The 14,604-nt window shown below is 42.0% G+C and overlaps 1 protein-coding gene across 1 annotated transcript in view; it reads left to right on the forward strand.

The window, feature by feature from the left end:
* The first annotated feature begins 122 nt into the window (after window positions 1-122).
* Window positions 123-14,604, forward strand: part of LOC135917893 (polypeptide N-acetylgalactosaminyltransferase 2-like) — a 31,115-nt gene continuing 16,633 nt past the window's right edge. The window contains exons 1-7 of the mRNA XM_065451511.2: window positions 123-713; window positions 4,206-4,555; window positions 8,156-8,223; window positions 8,311-8,376; window positions 9,956-10,165; window positions 11,771-11,858; window positions 12,919-13,022. Of these exons, the coding sequence (XP_065307583.2) occupies window positions 618-713; window positions 4,206-4,555; window positions 8,156-8,223; window positions 8,311-8,376; window positions 9,956-10,165; window positions 11,771-11,858; window positions 12,919-13,022 (982 nt within the window). The 5' untranslated portion in view covers window positions 123-617. The remainder of the gene's footprint in view (window positions 714-4,205; window positions 4,556-8,155; window positions 8,224-8,310; window positions 8,377-9,955; window positions 10,166-11,770; window positions 11,859-12,918; window positions 13,023-14,604) is intronic.

The raw sequence follows: 14,604 nt of genomic DNA on the forward strand, positions 1-14,604 counted from the left end.
TATGCGCAGTTTTGGATGATAAGCCGTTTCATCTTTATCCCTGTGAAGCGGAAGCGCATTATACGTCACGTTAATCCGGGTCAGGCATAGGTCGAGGGAGGCGAATACGCGGAGTGTTACGAAGAGCTGTCTGCTAGAAAACGATGCGGTGACTGGTGCTGATGAAGCTTGGAAGTTCGCCTCGCCGTTGAACGTGCAAACAAAAGGCCTGGGAACCAACTGTAAAACATGAAGTAGCAGCCCGACAGCAACGTCTTCGTGTGTTTTCGACCTCGGCTGAGTCGTGTAGGCGTATAATGTGCACCTTCACAGCTCTTGTGAAGGTGCAGTCGCCCGAAAGGTGCCGTCTCTGCTGGTCGGAGTGTAACATGCTCGCTAAAGCGCGCATGACGGCAGTTGAGAGCTAAACTACCGTTCCGACACGTAGAGGTACGTTGAACAAGTGCCGATCATGTTCCCGAGACTTCGGCCGAGTGAAATGCAACGGAACAACAGTTGACTGACGATGTTGGAGGTCTCATGTTGACATCGTGCCGTAGTTGCAGAAAGCTCATGACCCCACGCCGATGACTGTTGATGGTCCTTTGTCGACGGCGTGCGAGTTGTGAAAGTGCGCGATGCCAAAACGGAAGCTGAAATGGATTTTACTGCTTGCAGTCACTTGGGTCGGTGGTGTAGGTTATTACCTGTTTTGGAGCGGCCGTCGCAGCGGGGTACGTGCTGTATTGTGTGTGTGCGTGTACTATATGATACCCATACGCATTTAACTGTGTACATAGCAGCTTATTGTAACGACAGCGTGTTTCCCTTGTCGAGGTGGTTATCAACACTCAACAGCTCAAATGACTAAACTGAACAAGACATTCGGGAGAACGGACGGCAGGGCAGCGCACGTTACACTACGTATATACTCGGTTTTGAATGACTCATTATACCCCGTACACCTTTCAAAAAGATCGATGACGTCAATTTTGTCGCTGAGCTAAACATCTGGTAAGGCTATCGTCGCTATATAATCGCCTATTGAAACGGGTTAAAATGGAAGTGTGTGTGTGCGGCATGTACCCAATTGGCTGCTGTTATGTATTATGTAATTCTAACGGTTGAACAGCTGTCGCTGCGGTCATCAATAAGTGATCGGGAAGAGAAAAACTCATCACGTGACATTGCAGGCCGTGTACTATACGTACTTCTGAACCTTGTGACATATACGAGTGAGTGCTCTTATTGTGTTGCAGAAGCATTCCAAGCAAACAGCGATCAATAGTAACTGTTAAAACACAATTGTGTGAAGTTTTGGGGAAGCCACTTGGAATCCCACTTCCTGCCATTGTGTGAATCACACGCCTGAAAATCTGACCACGAAGTCCACCAATTTCAAGGTTTCTGAAAGTTGGAAGTTAAAATGACTCCTGCTTTTTACTCTTAGAGTCTAGATCAGATATGTATGCAGCTTTATATTTAGCGTACGTTCGAAGCACCGAAAGAAAAACAGTTTATTTTTGGCTCAGACGTACATAATTTACTGCATTTTTGCTCTTTAGCTGGATTTTGTTTCTTCCTGAAAAGCCACCTTTTGAATATATGTGACCATCAAATGGCAGAGTTATGCTGAAACTATACTAGCAGTCTACAATAGGGTTGGTAATATTGATGAATGATTAGTCGATTAAAAGTGTCCCACAAAACGATTAATATTCATCAAGGTGCATCTTTCATTTAATCGACTTAATTGATTAGACATGTTCGGTTAATCGTTTTCGAGAGTTTGACAGGAGTAGCGTGGAAATTTTGAAATCGTACTAGAATGGCAATGCATGAGCAGTAACTGTACGGCTGTGGTAGAGTGACTGTCAACTGTTTTTCCAAGTCCCGAGTGATGCCATGGCGAGCGCTTCCCCTCTCTTCCCCTGACATCGTACACATTACCACGCTGCCTGAAGCCGGAGACGTCGAATGCCCTCGCAATTCAGGGCGTACTATAGCAACCCAGTCGTTGATTGTTGTGTCACTCCTAGTTCCCTAAAGACATGGCACAGCATTTGCGCCGGTTTGGAGCATGTTCTCGAGCGTATATTCTCGCATGCTGGTTGTGTGACCATTCAAAGGTGTCGGTTTCCCCCAAACATCCCAGCCACTGGTCATTCCTTCGCTCTGTAGAAAAGAGCATGTTGCTTAAAATCCTAAACCAGTAATTTTCGTTTCCCCTGTGCGTATTGCAATTTCTTGCATATTTTATTTGGGCTTCACCTTTAACTTTTGCCATTTTTCATATTTCTTGTTTAACTGTACTGTATAGGGATTCACTAGTGCCATGCATCTTGTCTGCTCTAACTGACATTTTATAACATACGTTGTTTAATATTTTCAAAGGCCACTAGTGCCAACTCTATTTAGTCCTTAACAAATTATAGATTATTCTTTGTCAAACTTTATACTTTTATTTATAACTTGTTTCCACCTCTCAAAGCTAAAGGATAGGGTCCTACAAAATTAGATTACTTTGTTTCAATCTTCTTAAAGCAGCAGGCAAAACTTTTGAATAATCAATTAATTGATGAAAAACCCTGCACCAAAAGCAGTTAATCATTGTGTTCCTATGGGTGGGCAGTGCAACCCGCATGAAGGACGAGAGGAAGTACACAATACGTCTCGTCCTTCGTCCGGGTTGCGCTGCCCACCCATAGGAACATGTTCAATCACCAACTCGCCCAGCTTGCCGTGTTAAATGGAGTTAATCAATTAAAGGCTAAAATGATCAATTATTAATCATTGATCAAATAAAACATTGATTGACCATCCCTAGTCTACAAGTCGATATCTTGTAGGCAGGCTTCAGTCGCTCTAAGAAATATGAGAAAAGCTTTAGGATACTGTAATTATACTGTCACATAATGATTGCCATGATGGCTGTAAGCTGCAGGGAATGGTTACCAGTTCTTGACTATATGGCCAATGAAAAGCAGTTAGTCCGTGGCTGTTTTGTCGTTACTTCGAAACATCTGTGCAACGTTACAACATTGCAAGGGTGGTGTCAAGTAGGTGTGTCCGAGCTTGTGGTACCTGAACACTCAGGCTGGATGTATGCTATAAAAAGAGTGAAACCAATTTAGGATTATAATTGGCAAAGGTCCCGCACCTGTTTCAAAAGGATATCCTCAGTCAGTCATCGGGACAATTTTAAGCCCCTCGTTAACTCAGCTTTCTAATGTGCTTCATGATGTCCTTGAAAATTATTTCCTAGATTATACTCGACACTAGTATAAAATATAGCTGTGTTGCTTCTGTGCATTCCATGTAACCATGCCTGCATTCAAGTTACATTCTTCATATGTATTTATGTGGAAAGGCTGGTCACGGAAATGCTGCGAATTGAAATTAAGATTATGTGAGCAATCATTTTTAAAGAGAAGCGATAAAGTCATTTAGTGAATGTTTTGTTTGAACAAGTTTTACAGACTTCTTTATGGAAAACTTTGCAAGTAGGTCTGGCAACTGAGAAGTGCTCATTGTCAGTTGTTCTTATCAGTAAATAACCCCAAGAATCCCAATATCTAGGAAGGCATGTAGAAAACAGATTCCTTTGTGGTAATCGAGTGGAAAAGATAATACCCAAGCTATCAAAGCTGCCAGGGTTGAGACCCTCGCTGTGCATGCGTTATTACCCCTTTAGCACCAAGATTGAGCTGTAGTCAACCTGCAAGCTTGTATCGATATCGCCAAGGGCGAATCCTACTTGGTCACCGTGCATTTATGTTTGCTCTACGGTAACGAAAAATGCTTGACGGCTCATTCCACTGATAGCTGTTAACTTTGGCCACTCGTGCATATCATTTTGTAGTTTACTTTTGCTTCCCTGTCATAAGTTGAGAATATTTTTTCTGACTTCTGTGTGCTTAGAGAAAAGCTCTTTGCTTAAGAAAAACTCTTTGTTGATAACTTACTCAGTGTTTCCATTAAATTCATGGAACAAATCGTACAATAAATGTTTTTTTAATGAGAACATTAAGTGCAAAAATAATGGCAAAGCAGAAAAATTTCAGAAATTTGGTATACTTTTCTAAGAACTTGGGAGTTAAAGTGTTAAAAAGTAAAAATAAATGTCCCTCATTTCTTTTTTCTTTTTGATGTTATTATCGCTAATGGAAAGATGTAACATATGCACATATGCCTGATGGTGGCTGGTGTTCATTTGCAACATGCAGTCTGAAGACAGCAATGAGGCGCTACGACTGAAGCCGTCTGTGTCAGCGGCCCTCCGACAGTCCTCTTCCCAGCTGCCAAACTCTAGCAGACAGCTGTCGTGGCGCTACTTTGACGAGAAGAGCTATGTAGCTGTGGCACGGATCAAGCCGGGAGCAGACCCGTACGAGCGGCACAAGTTCAACCAAGAGGCGAGCGATGCTCTGCCCAGCAACCGGGCCATCCCAGACACACGCCACCCTAAGTGCATTCCAGAAGGCAGCTTGCAGCCAGGCGAGAAACTGCCGCCAACGAGCGTCATCATCACATTTCACAACGAAGCCCGCTCGGCACTCCTCCGCACCATCGTCAGGCAAGCCTAGTGATTCGCCACTCGTGACAAACATGAATAGTGCCCCGATCACATGGCGCACTTTCAATCGCAATTGAGCGAAATTGGGATTCAGTTTGTAAGCTGCACTTGGCAGCTTGTATAAAGGATCCAATCATGATCGAGAAATTCGATCCTTACTTACTCAGTGCTTTCATAAAATGCAAGGGGTAAATAAAAAAATTAATGCTTTCTTTTATGAGAATATTAAGTGCAAAAAATGGCTAAGTAGCAAATTTTTGAAAATTTTGTATACTCGTTTGGTTGCAATCAAAACGGCCCTGTGTGACTGGGGCATAAGATACAGTTGAAAGTCCATATAATGAATGCAGATATAACAAGTAATCGGATATAATTAAGTACATCTGAACTGTTTCTCCTTTATGCCATCGTGTAGCAAATATACGCTTATAATGAATATTGGATATAATAAAGGTAGTTTTGTGTTACATGCGATTTCATTATAACAAGGTTCAACTGTACAGACAGTACTGACATGGGCATCCGCAAGGGCGGGGGGGGGGGAGGTGCAGGTGACCTCCTCTCCTTCCCAGAATTTCTGGGCCATTGGACTGAATAGAGTTAGACAATATTCAAGCTTCGAATTATGAATGTTTGCAAGAAACATTTTGTGTAGACCGCACTCTAGTTGCAAAATAAGCTTTATAAACAAAGTTTATAATAAAATAAGGTTCAAAATATAAAATAACAACAAATGCTATTTGGGAGTTGTAAGTGTGCCTTCTGGATCCATGAGTGCACGCATACTGGCAGTGCTTGGACAAAGAATAGTTCAGGATACACACTTAAAAAAACAAGCCTGTTGTATCGAGGCCCCTGTGGGCTATGTAGCTAGGCAGACATTAGCCGCAGAAAAGTTTCAATGTTAATGCTTATAATTATCTAGAATATGCTAATTAATGTTGAATTACTAATTTTAGGGTACATTTTACACTTGCAATATTGAAGTCAAGGAGTATTCAAGTTATGTCTGCTTAACAGAAATTCTAGAAATGCTGTCGACTTATGTGGCAATTTGAACCTGATGGGACCAACGAAATCAATCAAATTAGTTGGTGGGTCAAATTAAATGAGATGCAGAAAAAAAATGCCAAAACACGCCGCTGATTCATTTGGCAGTATTCGCCAGACTGTAACACGTTCCCGAATCAAGCGCGCGCCCACTTTCTATGTGTGCAACGTAGTAAACTAACGTAGAAATTACCTTAGAAATTACTCGTAAGCAAAGTAGAAACCTGACACATACCCGATTTTCTAGCAAGAAAAATTGTTGCACTGTGGTGGCCTGTTTTCTGAAGTCAGCGTCGCCACACGGTTTTTAAAAGTCAGTTTTGCCGCAGTATACATGTGTTATGCGGCAAAGCATACAAACGTTGCGAAGGTGGTTTGGTTTTGTGTCCAACTGCAATGCGCAGGGAATCTTCGGACCAATTTTTCTTTCAAAAAGAAATGCGCACATTAAACTCGGCGTTGCTATTGGTGTCACCATAGGGGTCAGGTGCGTGCATACTTATCGGTCAAGTTCAAATTATCCGGTGAAGGCTAATTTTAGGATCGAAGTCACAGAAGTTTGCGCCCATAGAGATCGAATTAACTGAAAAATTGAACTAACCGGAGTCGAATTAATGAAAGTTTACTAAGCACCATGTTCAAAGTATGCAATCTTGAAATGTGCTACGAAATACATAGGTGTTCCAGTCAGCAATTTCCCAAAAGTGTGCCTCTAACAGTTTGTTCATATATTTTACAGCAGATAGTGGGGGTGAATATCTCGAAAGCGGTACTCGAAAGTGTAATTTTGCAGTTACATTTGTTCTAAAGTTAACAGTTAAACACTAATAAGCACATTTTAGGTAAGTAGCAAAATAATCATTCTTTCTGGACAAAGTAGACAATATCGAAGCTAAGGCAGACATATATTATATATTATTATACTGCAGCAGGACATGTTGGGCTAGAAGGTGTGTACTTAATGGCCAACTGCAGTGACATTTTGGACACTGTAAAATTAGTTTAAGATAGTGCAGATATAGTGAAGCCTTCATGCAAAATTTGACGTTTGAAATATGAGCAAAAGTGTCTCAAAAAGCATGCAAAAGCAGCCATTTTTGATACCGCAACTGAAGAAAACAGCCATTGCCGCTCGCCAGAGGTGATGCATGGCATAATGTGCAGCCCCTCGGCATGACCTCATAGATAAGCACAGACCACAGGTTTGCTTGTTATTAATAGCGCTTTGAAATGTGCAAACTGGATTTGGCTACTATCTGTTGGTCAAGCTGGTGCAAAACAAAGCTGGTATGCACCACATACCGGTACTGATACACCATTACATGGTGCATACGGTACACTGGTACAGAACAAAGCCAGTACGCATGTGAGTGTGTACTCCACTTTGGCTGTGCACAGTTATGCATCGCTGCGCATGGCCTCAAAGATCGCAAAGGCACACCTGTGTAACCTAGACCATGCTGCTGCATAGCGTAGATACCGCAATTGCCACGGGGTGCCCCAACAAGCCCTTTCACTATTGTGACACTCGGAGGACCGCATGCTCTGATTGGTCTCTGTGGTTTCTCCAGGCACAGTGACACGAGGCAGCCTGAGCACCGAGCTCCTGTGGCTGCCTCTGCAGTGTCCTGAAAGGGGACTTGCGTCACAGCAACACCACGAAGTGCACATGTTTGCATAGGTGCTATTTAAAGGCTTCTAACAAGATAAATATACAGTTTCCAGTTATGCAGCTTTGCCAAGATTGGTTCAGTGGTATATACTACTCATCTATAACAAATTTAGCCAGAGTGAAAGTTTGTTGCAGTTGGCCTTTAATAAGCTAATGTAGTGCATGGGCACAGACACACAGAAAATATGCAGCACCTGTGATGGTGTGTGTCTCGGTGGCTGTGTCCTAGCACTGCATTAGGTTATTAAATTGTTATGCAGGGCTACAATAATGTGACGATCCTACTGCATCTTAATTTTTTTTTGTGTCACGCTTTATCAATAGTTCAAGCGATGGTCTGCTTATACATTATTATCCAGGATTGACTGGTCATGAACGGTGGATGATAACAAAGAAATAAAATCAGGCTGAAGAAATCCTTATGTTATACCAGCCCAGGACTTTGTAGCCAACCATCATCAAAGTTGAGGCGCTTATTAAACATTCTGTCTAATGTGGCATGCACTGAATGTTAGTTCAACAGTGATCAACACAGAATGGCGAGAAATCATGACGTGGGTTATGGCGAAAAGAAACAGCAAAAGAAAAACAGGACAAGAAGGACTACCAAGAAAGCTAACTACCAACAGGTGCAATGCTCTGGTTCTATTTTAATAATAAGGTGCTCGCATAGTTTGTGTGTTCTTGAGCACCCTCTTTCTCCTAGGCCACATATATTTGTGTGCACAAAATAAATTAACCTGTTGATAGTCAATGCTCGCCCTGTCTGGTGTTTCTTGTCCCTTTTTTCTGGTGCTGTTCTTCTGCCATGAAGCTGTACTAACGAGCTCACCTTGAGACATTTAAATAACTTGGGCTACCATTTGTATCGTTTCTAGTGTCCTCAATCGAAGCCCTCCCGAGCTGATTGAAGAGATCATTCTTGTAGATGATTTCAGCGATGACCGTAAGTAGTTCTGCATTTAAAATGTTCTAATTCTCTGTCAGTTTCAACAGGAGTAGTGAACAGTTTGTTCTTTTTGTACTCGTGCAGCATCGGATGGCAAGGAATTGGCAGCTATACAGAAAGTACGATTGGTGCGAAACAACAGAAGAGAAGGTAGGGAATTCTGCATCTTCATTTTATTTATTTATTTATTTATTTATTTATTTATTTATTTATTTATTTATTTATTTATTTATTTGAGTACCCTAAGTGCCCAATAGAGCATTAGATAGGGGGGGATGAAAAAGTTCAAGCAAGTATACTATGCAAATATATGAAGGCATTAGGAATTAAAAAAATGATCTATACATCTAGCAGAAACAAACAAAATAAAAAAATAAAGCAAAGAGAAATGGATTTTGTACAATATTTGGTAGCGTGAGAAACGCATAAGAACCTAAAATGCGATGTAGAAACAGTACCCATCAGAACACGAGCTTAAGGATACAATCAAATGATCATTTAGGTAAACAACCTACACAGATACATATCAGATGAAATGGAATGAACGTTATACAAAGCCAAGCACATGAAAACACTGTTTAAGTAAATATTCAAGCAAATGTGGGTTCGGACAGGTTGATACACTCTAAAAAGGTTAGCAGTGCTGCATGAAATGATTCCGTAAGCGAGGCAATGTTTGAAGGAAGCGAGATCCATTCGGCAATAGATAAAACTAGAGGCGAATTTTGATAAGCATTAGTCGTGGCGAATATAGGTTTTACTTTATGAACATGGTCTGTGCGGGTCGAGATGTGGGGAGCGGGAAGAATATGGGCTCAAGCAAATGCAATGTTGCTGTGGTAAAAGCTATGGAAGAAAGACAACCGTGATAACTTCCTGGGCATGTCAAGTGAAGGGAGATTAAGTAATTTCTTTAAGGCAGACACACTTTGATAACAAGAGTATGAAGTTAGGATGAACCGCGCAGCTTTATCTTGAACTGATTCGAGTAGATTCGTGAGATTAGAGTGATGGGGGTGCTAAATTATGGACGCGTATTCTAAAGAGGGCCTGATAAGAGAACCGTATGCGCGAAGTCTGGTATCTGTGTTCGCAGGGTGTAGGTGCCGTTTCAGGTAACCAAGTTTTTTGCATGCTTTTGTGGTGATGTGTTCAATGTGAGCATTCCAGCTTAAATTTTCATTTTACATGCTAGTTTTATTAAATGGAACTGGCATGATGATTGTGTGTGCATTTGCATTATGAACACAAGTGAATGCATAAGTTATACCGGCTTATCCATTTTAATGGAAACGGACATTAAGAATATAATTTTTCATATATCTCAACTCTTTCACATCAGTGGATCTTTTGAAGAGGCAGATATTACTTGCAAGACAGATTGCAGAGTGATATCAGCTTCTCACTAATTAACTGTTTAATTAATTTCATTAGGGCACATGCCTCAATTGCAACATTAAAGCAGAACGGTAATGATATAATATTCATTCAACAGAAATACAGCACTTCGCACCAGTTTCAAGAAATGCGTTCTCAATATCTGTGGTGAAATGCATTGATGTAGCACTTGTCAGCACTGTGGAATGGAGTGTCTCTGCTGCTATTTATGGGTTTCTAAAAGGGTATCGTAACAGCGTAGATTGATTCTGTGTTTTACTCTAGTGTCGCATTTAGGATGATGAGAATCACGGGAAATGTTCCACGAAATGAGCAACGATAAAATGTGCAGGCCTAGTGCGCAGTCGAGTGCGTGGGGCCCATGAGGCACGGGCACCAATACTCACGTTCCTGGACAGCCACTGTGAGTGCAACCAGGGCTGGTTGCCACCACTGCTTAGACGTGTCAAGGAGGACCCCCACCGCATCGTCTGTCCTGTCATTGACGTCATCAATCTCAACTCCTTCAAATACTTCGGCGCCTCAGCTGACCTTCGCGGTGGTATGTAGCACACTGTACCTTGATTAACTTGCGTCCCCAACATATGTTGAATTCCAATGGTAGATCCAGATTAAGCTTTTCTGCTCTGTATGGAGCAATCCTATTCCAATGGCAGAATGAGAGCTTGAGTTGTGTCTTCCAAGGGCAGATTCGGACCAGCCACCGATTCCATATCGCTCTGCGGAGCAAAAATATTTGCTCTGCCGAAATCGGCAGATTTGAATGGAAGTCCGTGTGACGTATTTCCTTCACCCGCCTCTGCTTCCTGTCACGGTCGCCTATTTCCGGTCGTGGACAGCTATGGACGGCATGGAAAACATAGACGCTACGTTACGCCACCCGTTTTTGTTCCTGCTTCTGGATAGTGACAGCTCCGACTCAGGTTCCCAAGTCCAGTGAGGATTCTTCTGACATGGAAGAAAAACAAACGCACAGAATGCTGGGATGATCCAGATGACTGGTGATGGCGATGAGTCCTACCCGATCCACCTCTAGTCTAGTGCCCTCTCACTTGATTTCCCTGTACTAAGTGCCCCCCGCAGGAGTGCATGCATTCCATTAGCAAATTTGATGAGAGCAATCTTAGTCGGAATGACGCGCTGCTTCGTGGTCAGCCGAGTGCTCACGATCTGCCGTTGGAATTCAACAGTAGATTCATTTATAGGGTCAAACCTTGTGCCACTAAGCCAAAGCGGTGGCATTGATCCTAATAGTGGTCAAGCCTAATGGTGGCTCTATGGTGCTAAGCCTAATGGTGGCTGTACTGCTAAATGTAATGTCTTAACTCTGTAATTAAGCCTGAAGCCTAATGCTATTAACGCATTACCACACAGATTAATCCAATTGCACGGAAACTTTATAATGCTGTAGTTGTGTACTGGGGCCGTATTATATAGCTTTTTCTTTTAATGCAAAAACGGCAATGGCCCGTTGAGCAAAAAAGCCGATGTCTGTTTTCTGTAGCAGCGAAATGGCAGGTAAATTTCCATTGGCTGTGACACCACGTCACGAGCGCGCCTCATCGGAGCAGAGCGGGCAAAAGGGGACACCTGCTGCTGCGACAGTGCACCAGGTGTTGCGCGAGGGGAAAGGGCATCACTGCGATGCCATGCCACCCTTGCTCTCGCTCTCGGAAGCCTGTGTTATACGCACATTTCTTATCCACGCAAGCTTTTGCCTGCATTCTTACTGTATTTCGGTAAGGCCAAATCAAAATATGCCAAGTGTCTTAATGCGCTCACTTGCCCACGAGGAGTTCATAAATCAAAAGACTGCTTAGCACCATTTCATCGGACATTAATCCTTTCGCATTCACAACTCTTAAGTAGTGCTTAGGTGTCCTCGAAATTTTTCATTTTTCATTCTCCACACAAGTACACATTAATTCCAGTGGCAAGGTATCTCAAATGCTCTGCTAAAGCAAGGCTAAAAATGAGCACAGACCTGTGCGGTTTGTTCATTTATGGTTACTCCACTCAAAGAAGTTAGTGGAACACCAACAAACTGAATGAAACAGCCACTGTTGGTACCCACCCAATGTCAGTTTAGTTTATTGTACTCGCATTAAGGCTTGTTTCATGTTTCCCCTTTGTTATTACTGCACAGGCTTTGACTGGAACCTTGTATTCAAGTGGGAGTTCCTTTCAAGTAAAGAGCGTGAAGAGAGGGCCGATCATCCAACACTACCCATCAGGTACGTCATCGCTGCCATTTAAGAGCAGCAAATGGTGTGTTCTACACCATGGTCCATGTAGCTGGCCATACACTCTAAAAAAAGTTCACCCTCTTTGGGGTGTATCTTGTCCTCCAGAAATAATTGCCGTCTGTCTTGCTTGAGTTTCCTTTCTTTAAAACTCTGCGCTTAATACGTTCCTGTCAAGAATGCTATCACACTGATAACATGCATGCCGTTCGTGACATGGAAATGTTGAGCATGCAGCATCGAAGAAAGGAAAGGCACTCATGATAGATGACAATTATTGTTTGGTGACAAGATAAGCACCAAAGGGTGCAACACATTTGCATGCACAACTTGTTTTTGCCAGTTTTCTTCGATGGTGGCAAGGGAAAAAATAACCTTGAATGTTGGGCATATATGCTACGTTTCCATTTCACTTCAGTGTGCTGAGCGTTGCTACAGACAACCACTTTGGTGAATGCAATGCTACGTTTGATTGTTCTGTTCTGTCAATATAGGATCTGTTCTGTCAATAATGGCAAAATAATCATTTTTCCTTTCTTGTTATGCTTCTATTCACTACCTAACTTGATTATGTACCTTGAGCCCATCATTCAGTGCCTTTTATGAAAAGCTTGCTGTGCATGAAACCAATATTTAATAGCTATTTAATTATGAGTATTCACTAAAAAATGTGCAATGCACCATCCGACCACCTTGATAATTTTTTCGATAGACTCTATAGCACTTTTGAATCAAAGTTATGTAAGTTGGACACATTTATCCACGGCCCATCATAATTTGTGATTAAGTAGAGTATAATATGACACTGCAAAATGCTGCCTTACACAAACATGTTGGTCTATCTGGCAATGCTTTGAAGATCCTTGAGGAATGCTGGATAGCCAGTTGCCTGGTGAAATGCTTCTTAGCACATTGATTCCTATGGCTTGTGTGATCTGCATAACATGTTGTTGCACAGAGGACATATGTATAGAAAATCTTAGTGGCTGTAGCAATGAGTACAACTTGAGGGCTGAGTAACCCGCAGTGAAACATGTATAATCCTTCCCAGGACACCCATGATAGCAGGAGGCCTGTTCGTTGTGGACAAGGCCAACTTCGACCATCTGGGCACATACGACACAGCCATGGACATCTGGGGTGGTGAGAATCTCGGTGAGCCATACGCATTTTCTACATCTCTTAGAATCGGTCATAAAATCATAGCCAGTGTCAATTAGATAACACAGTTATTACAGCTGTAGCTTATGCGAGTTCTTTCACAGTGTGTCCAAGCATTATTTAAAAAAGTTACACAAATACGTTGTGATAGCCGTCATGGTTGCCCGATTGCCTTGGTATTGCACTGCTAAGCATGAGGTTGCGGGATCAAATTCCGGCCACAGAATGCAAAAACACCCATGTGCCATGCATTGGCGGCACATTAAAGAACACCACGTGGTCAAAATTAATCCGGTGCCCCCACTACAGCGTGTCTCTTAATCAGAGCTGGTTTTGGCATAACACTCCAGAATTCAACATAACACTCCAGAAGTTAATTTTTAAGGGCATTGTAATAATAATTAAGTTAAAATCTATTCAAGAATGTGCCAGAAATATTTAGAGAAACCATTTAAATAACAGTTGTGAAGGTAGTTTTGCAGCCATTATTTTTTAAAGAGAAAAGCTGATTAGCACTCAAAACATTTTTAGCATGTTATGGTTGATTGGAGTCGCACAAGATGTACGTGACCAGAACACCAGAATATTTCCAGAGGTAGCACTGCTGTCAATGGATACATTTTCATTATTCTGGCATACACCCATGCTGGTCATCGTCATCATCAGCCTATTTTTATGTCCACTGCCCAAAACGAAGGCCTCTCCCTGCAATCTCCAATTACCCATCTTGTGCTAGCTGATTCTAACTTGCACCTGCAAAATTTCTAATTTCATCACCCCACCTAGTTTTCTGCCATCTTCGACTGCACTTCCCTTCCCTTGGCACCCATTCTGTAACACTAATGGTCCACCGGTTATCTACCTTACGCATTACATGGCCTGCCCAGCTCCATCTTTTTTTCTTTTAATGCCAACTAGAATATTGGCTATTCCCGTTTGCCTTTCTGATCCACATCGCTCTTTGTGTGGTTCTTAGCTTGTTCTCAAGCTTCTTCGTAAGCGTCCAAGTTTCTTCCCTGTATGTTATCACTGGTAGAATGTAATGATTGCACACTTTTCCACGCTGGTATGTTGTGGCAATGCTAAAACTGTATCATGCTCCAGGCAGATAGAAACATGAAGAATGGTGCAACAGTAACCATGAAAACCAGGCACAGCAGTAGAAGCTTACATCCTGTACTTCTGCATTGCATGAAAGGATGGAGAGGAAAGGCTCTGTACCTTCTCCTTTTACTAAGTTAGGTTTTCTTTTTTCTTTTTTAATGTGATGCTGGTTCAGTGCAAGGTGGTACGTTTAGGGCCTAAGACTTGAAACAAATTTCCCTGAGCCAATCAGCAAAACCTAAAATCACACGTCAAGGTCACAAAATGAAAATGTGTTCTTTTGTGTTGAGCATTGTAACGGCGCTTCATATTGACTAGTACAGTCAAACATCGTTATAATGAAATCACGTCTAACACAAAAATACCTTTCTTATGTATGATCTTTGTCGTAAGTATACATTTGTTACATGCTGCTATTGACATAAAGCATTAAACATATATTTTGTTATGTCCGGTAATTTGTTATATTGAG

The sequence above is a fragment of the Dermacentor albipictus genome, chromosome 10 (genome assembly GCF_038994185.2).
Source record: "Dermacentor albipictus isolate Rhodes 1998 colony chromosome 10, USDA_Dalb.pri_finalv2, whole genome shotgun sequence".
NCBI classification, from domain to species: domain Eukaryota; kingdom Metazoa; phylum Arthropoda; class Arachnida; order Ixodida; family Ixodidae; genus Dermacentor; species Dermacentor albipictus.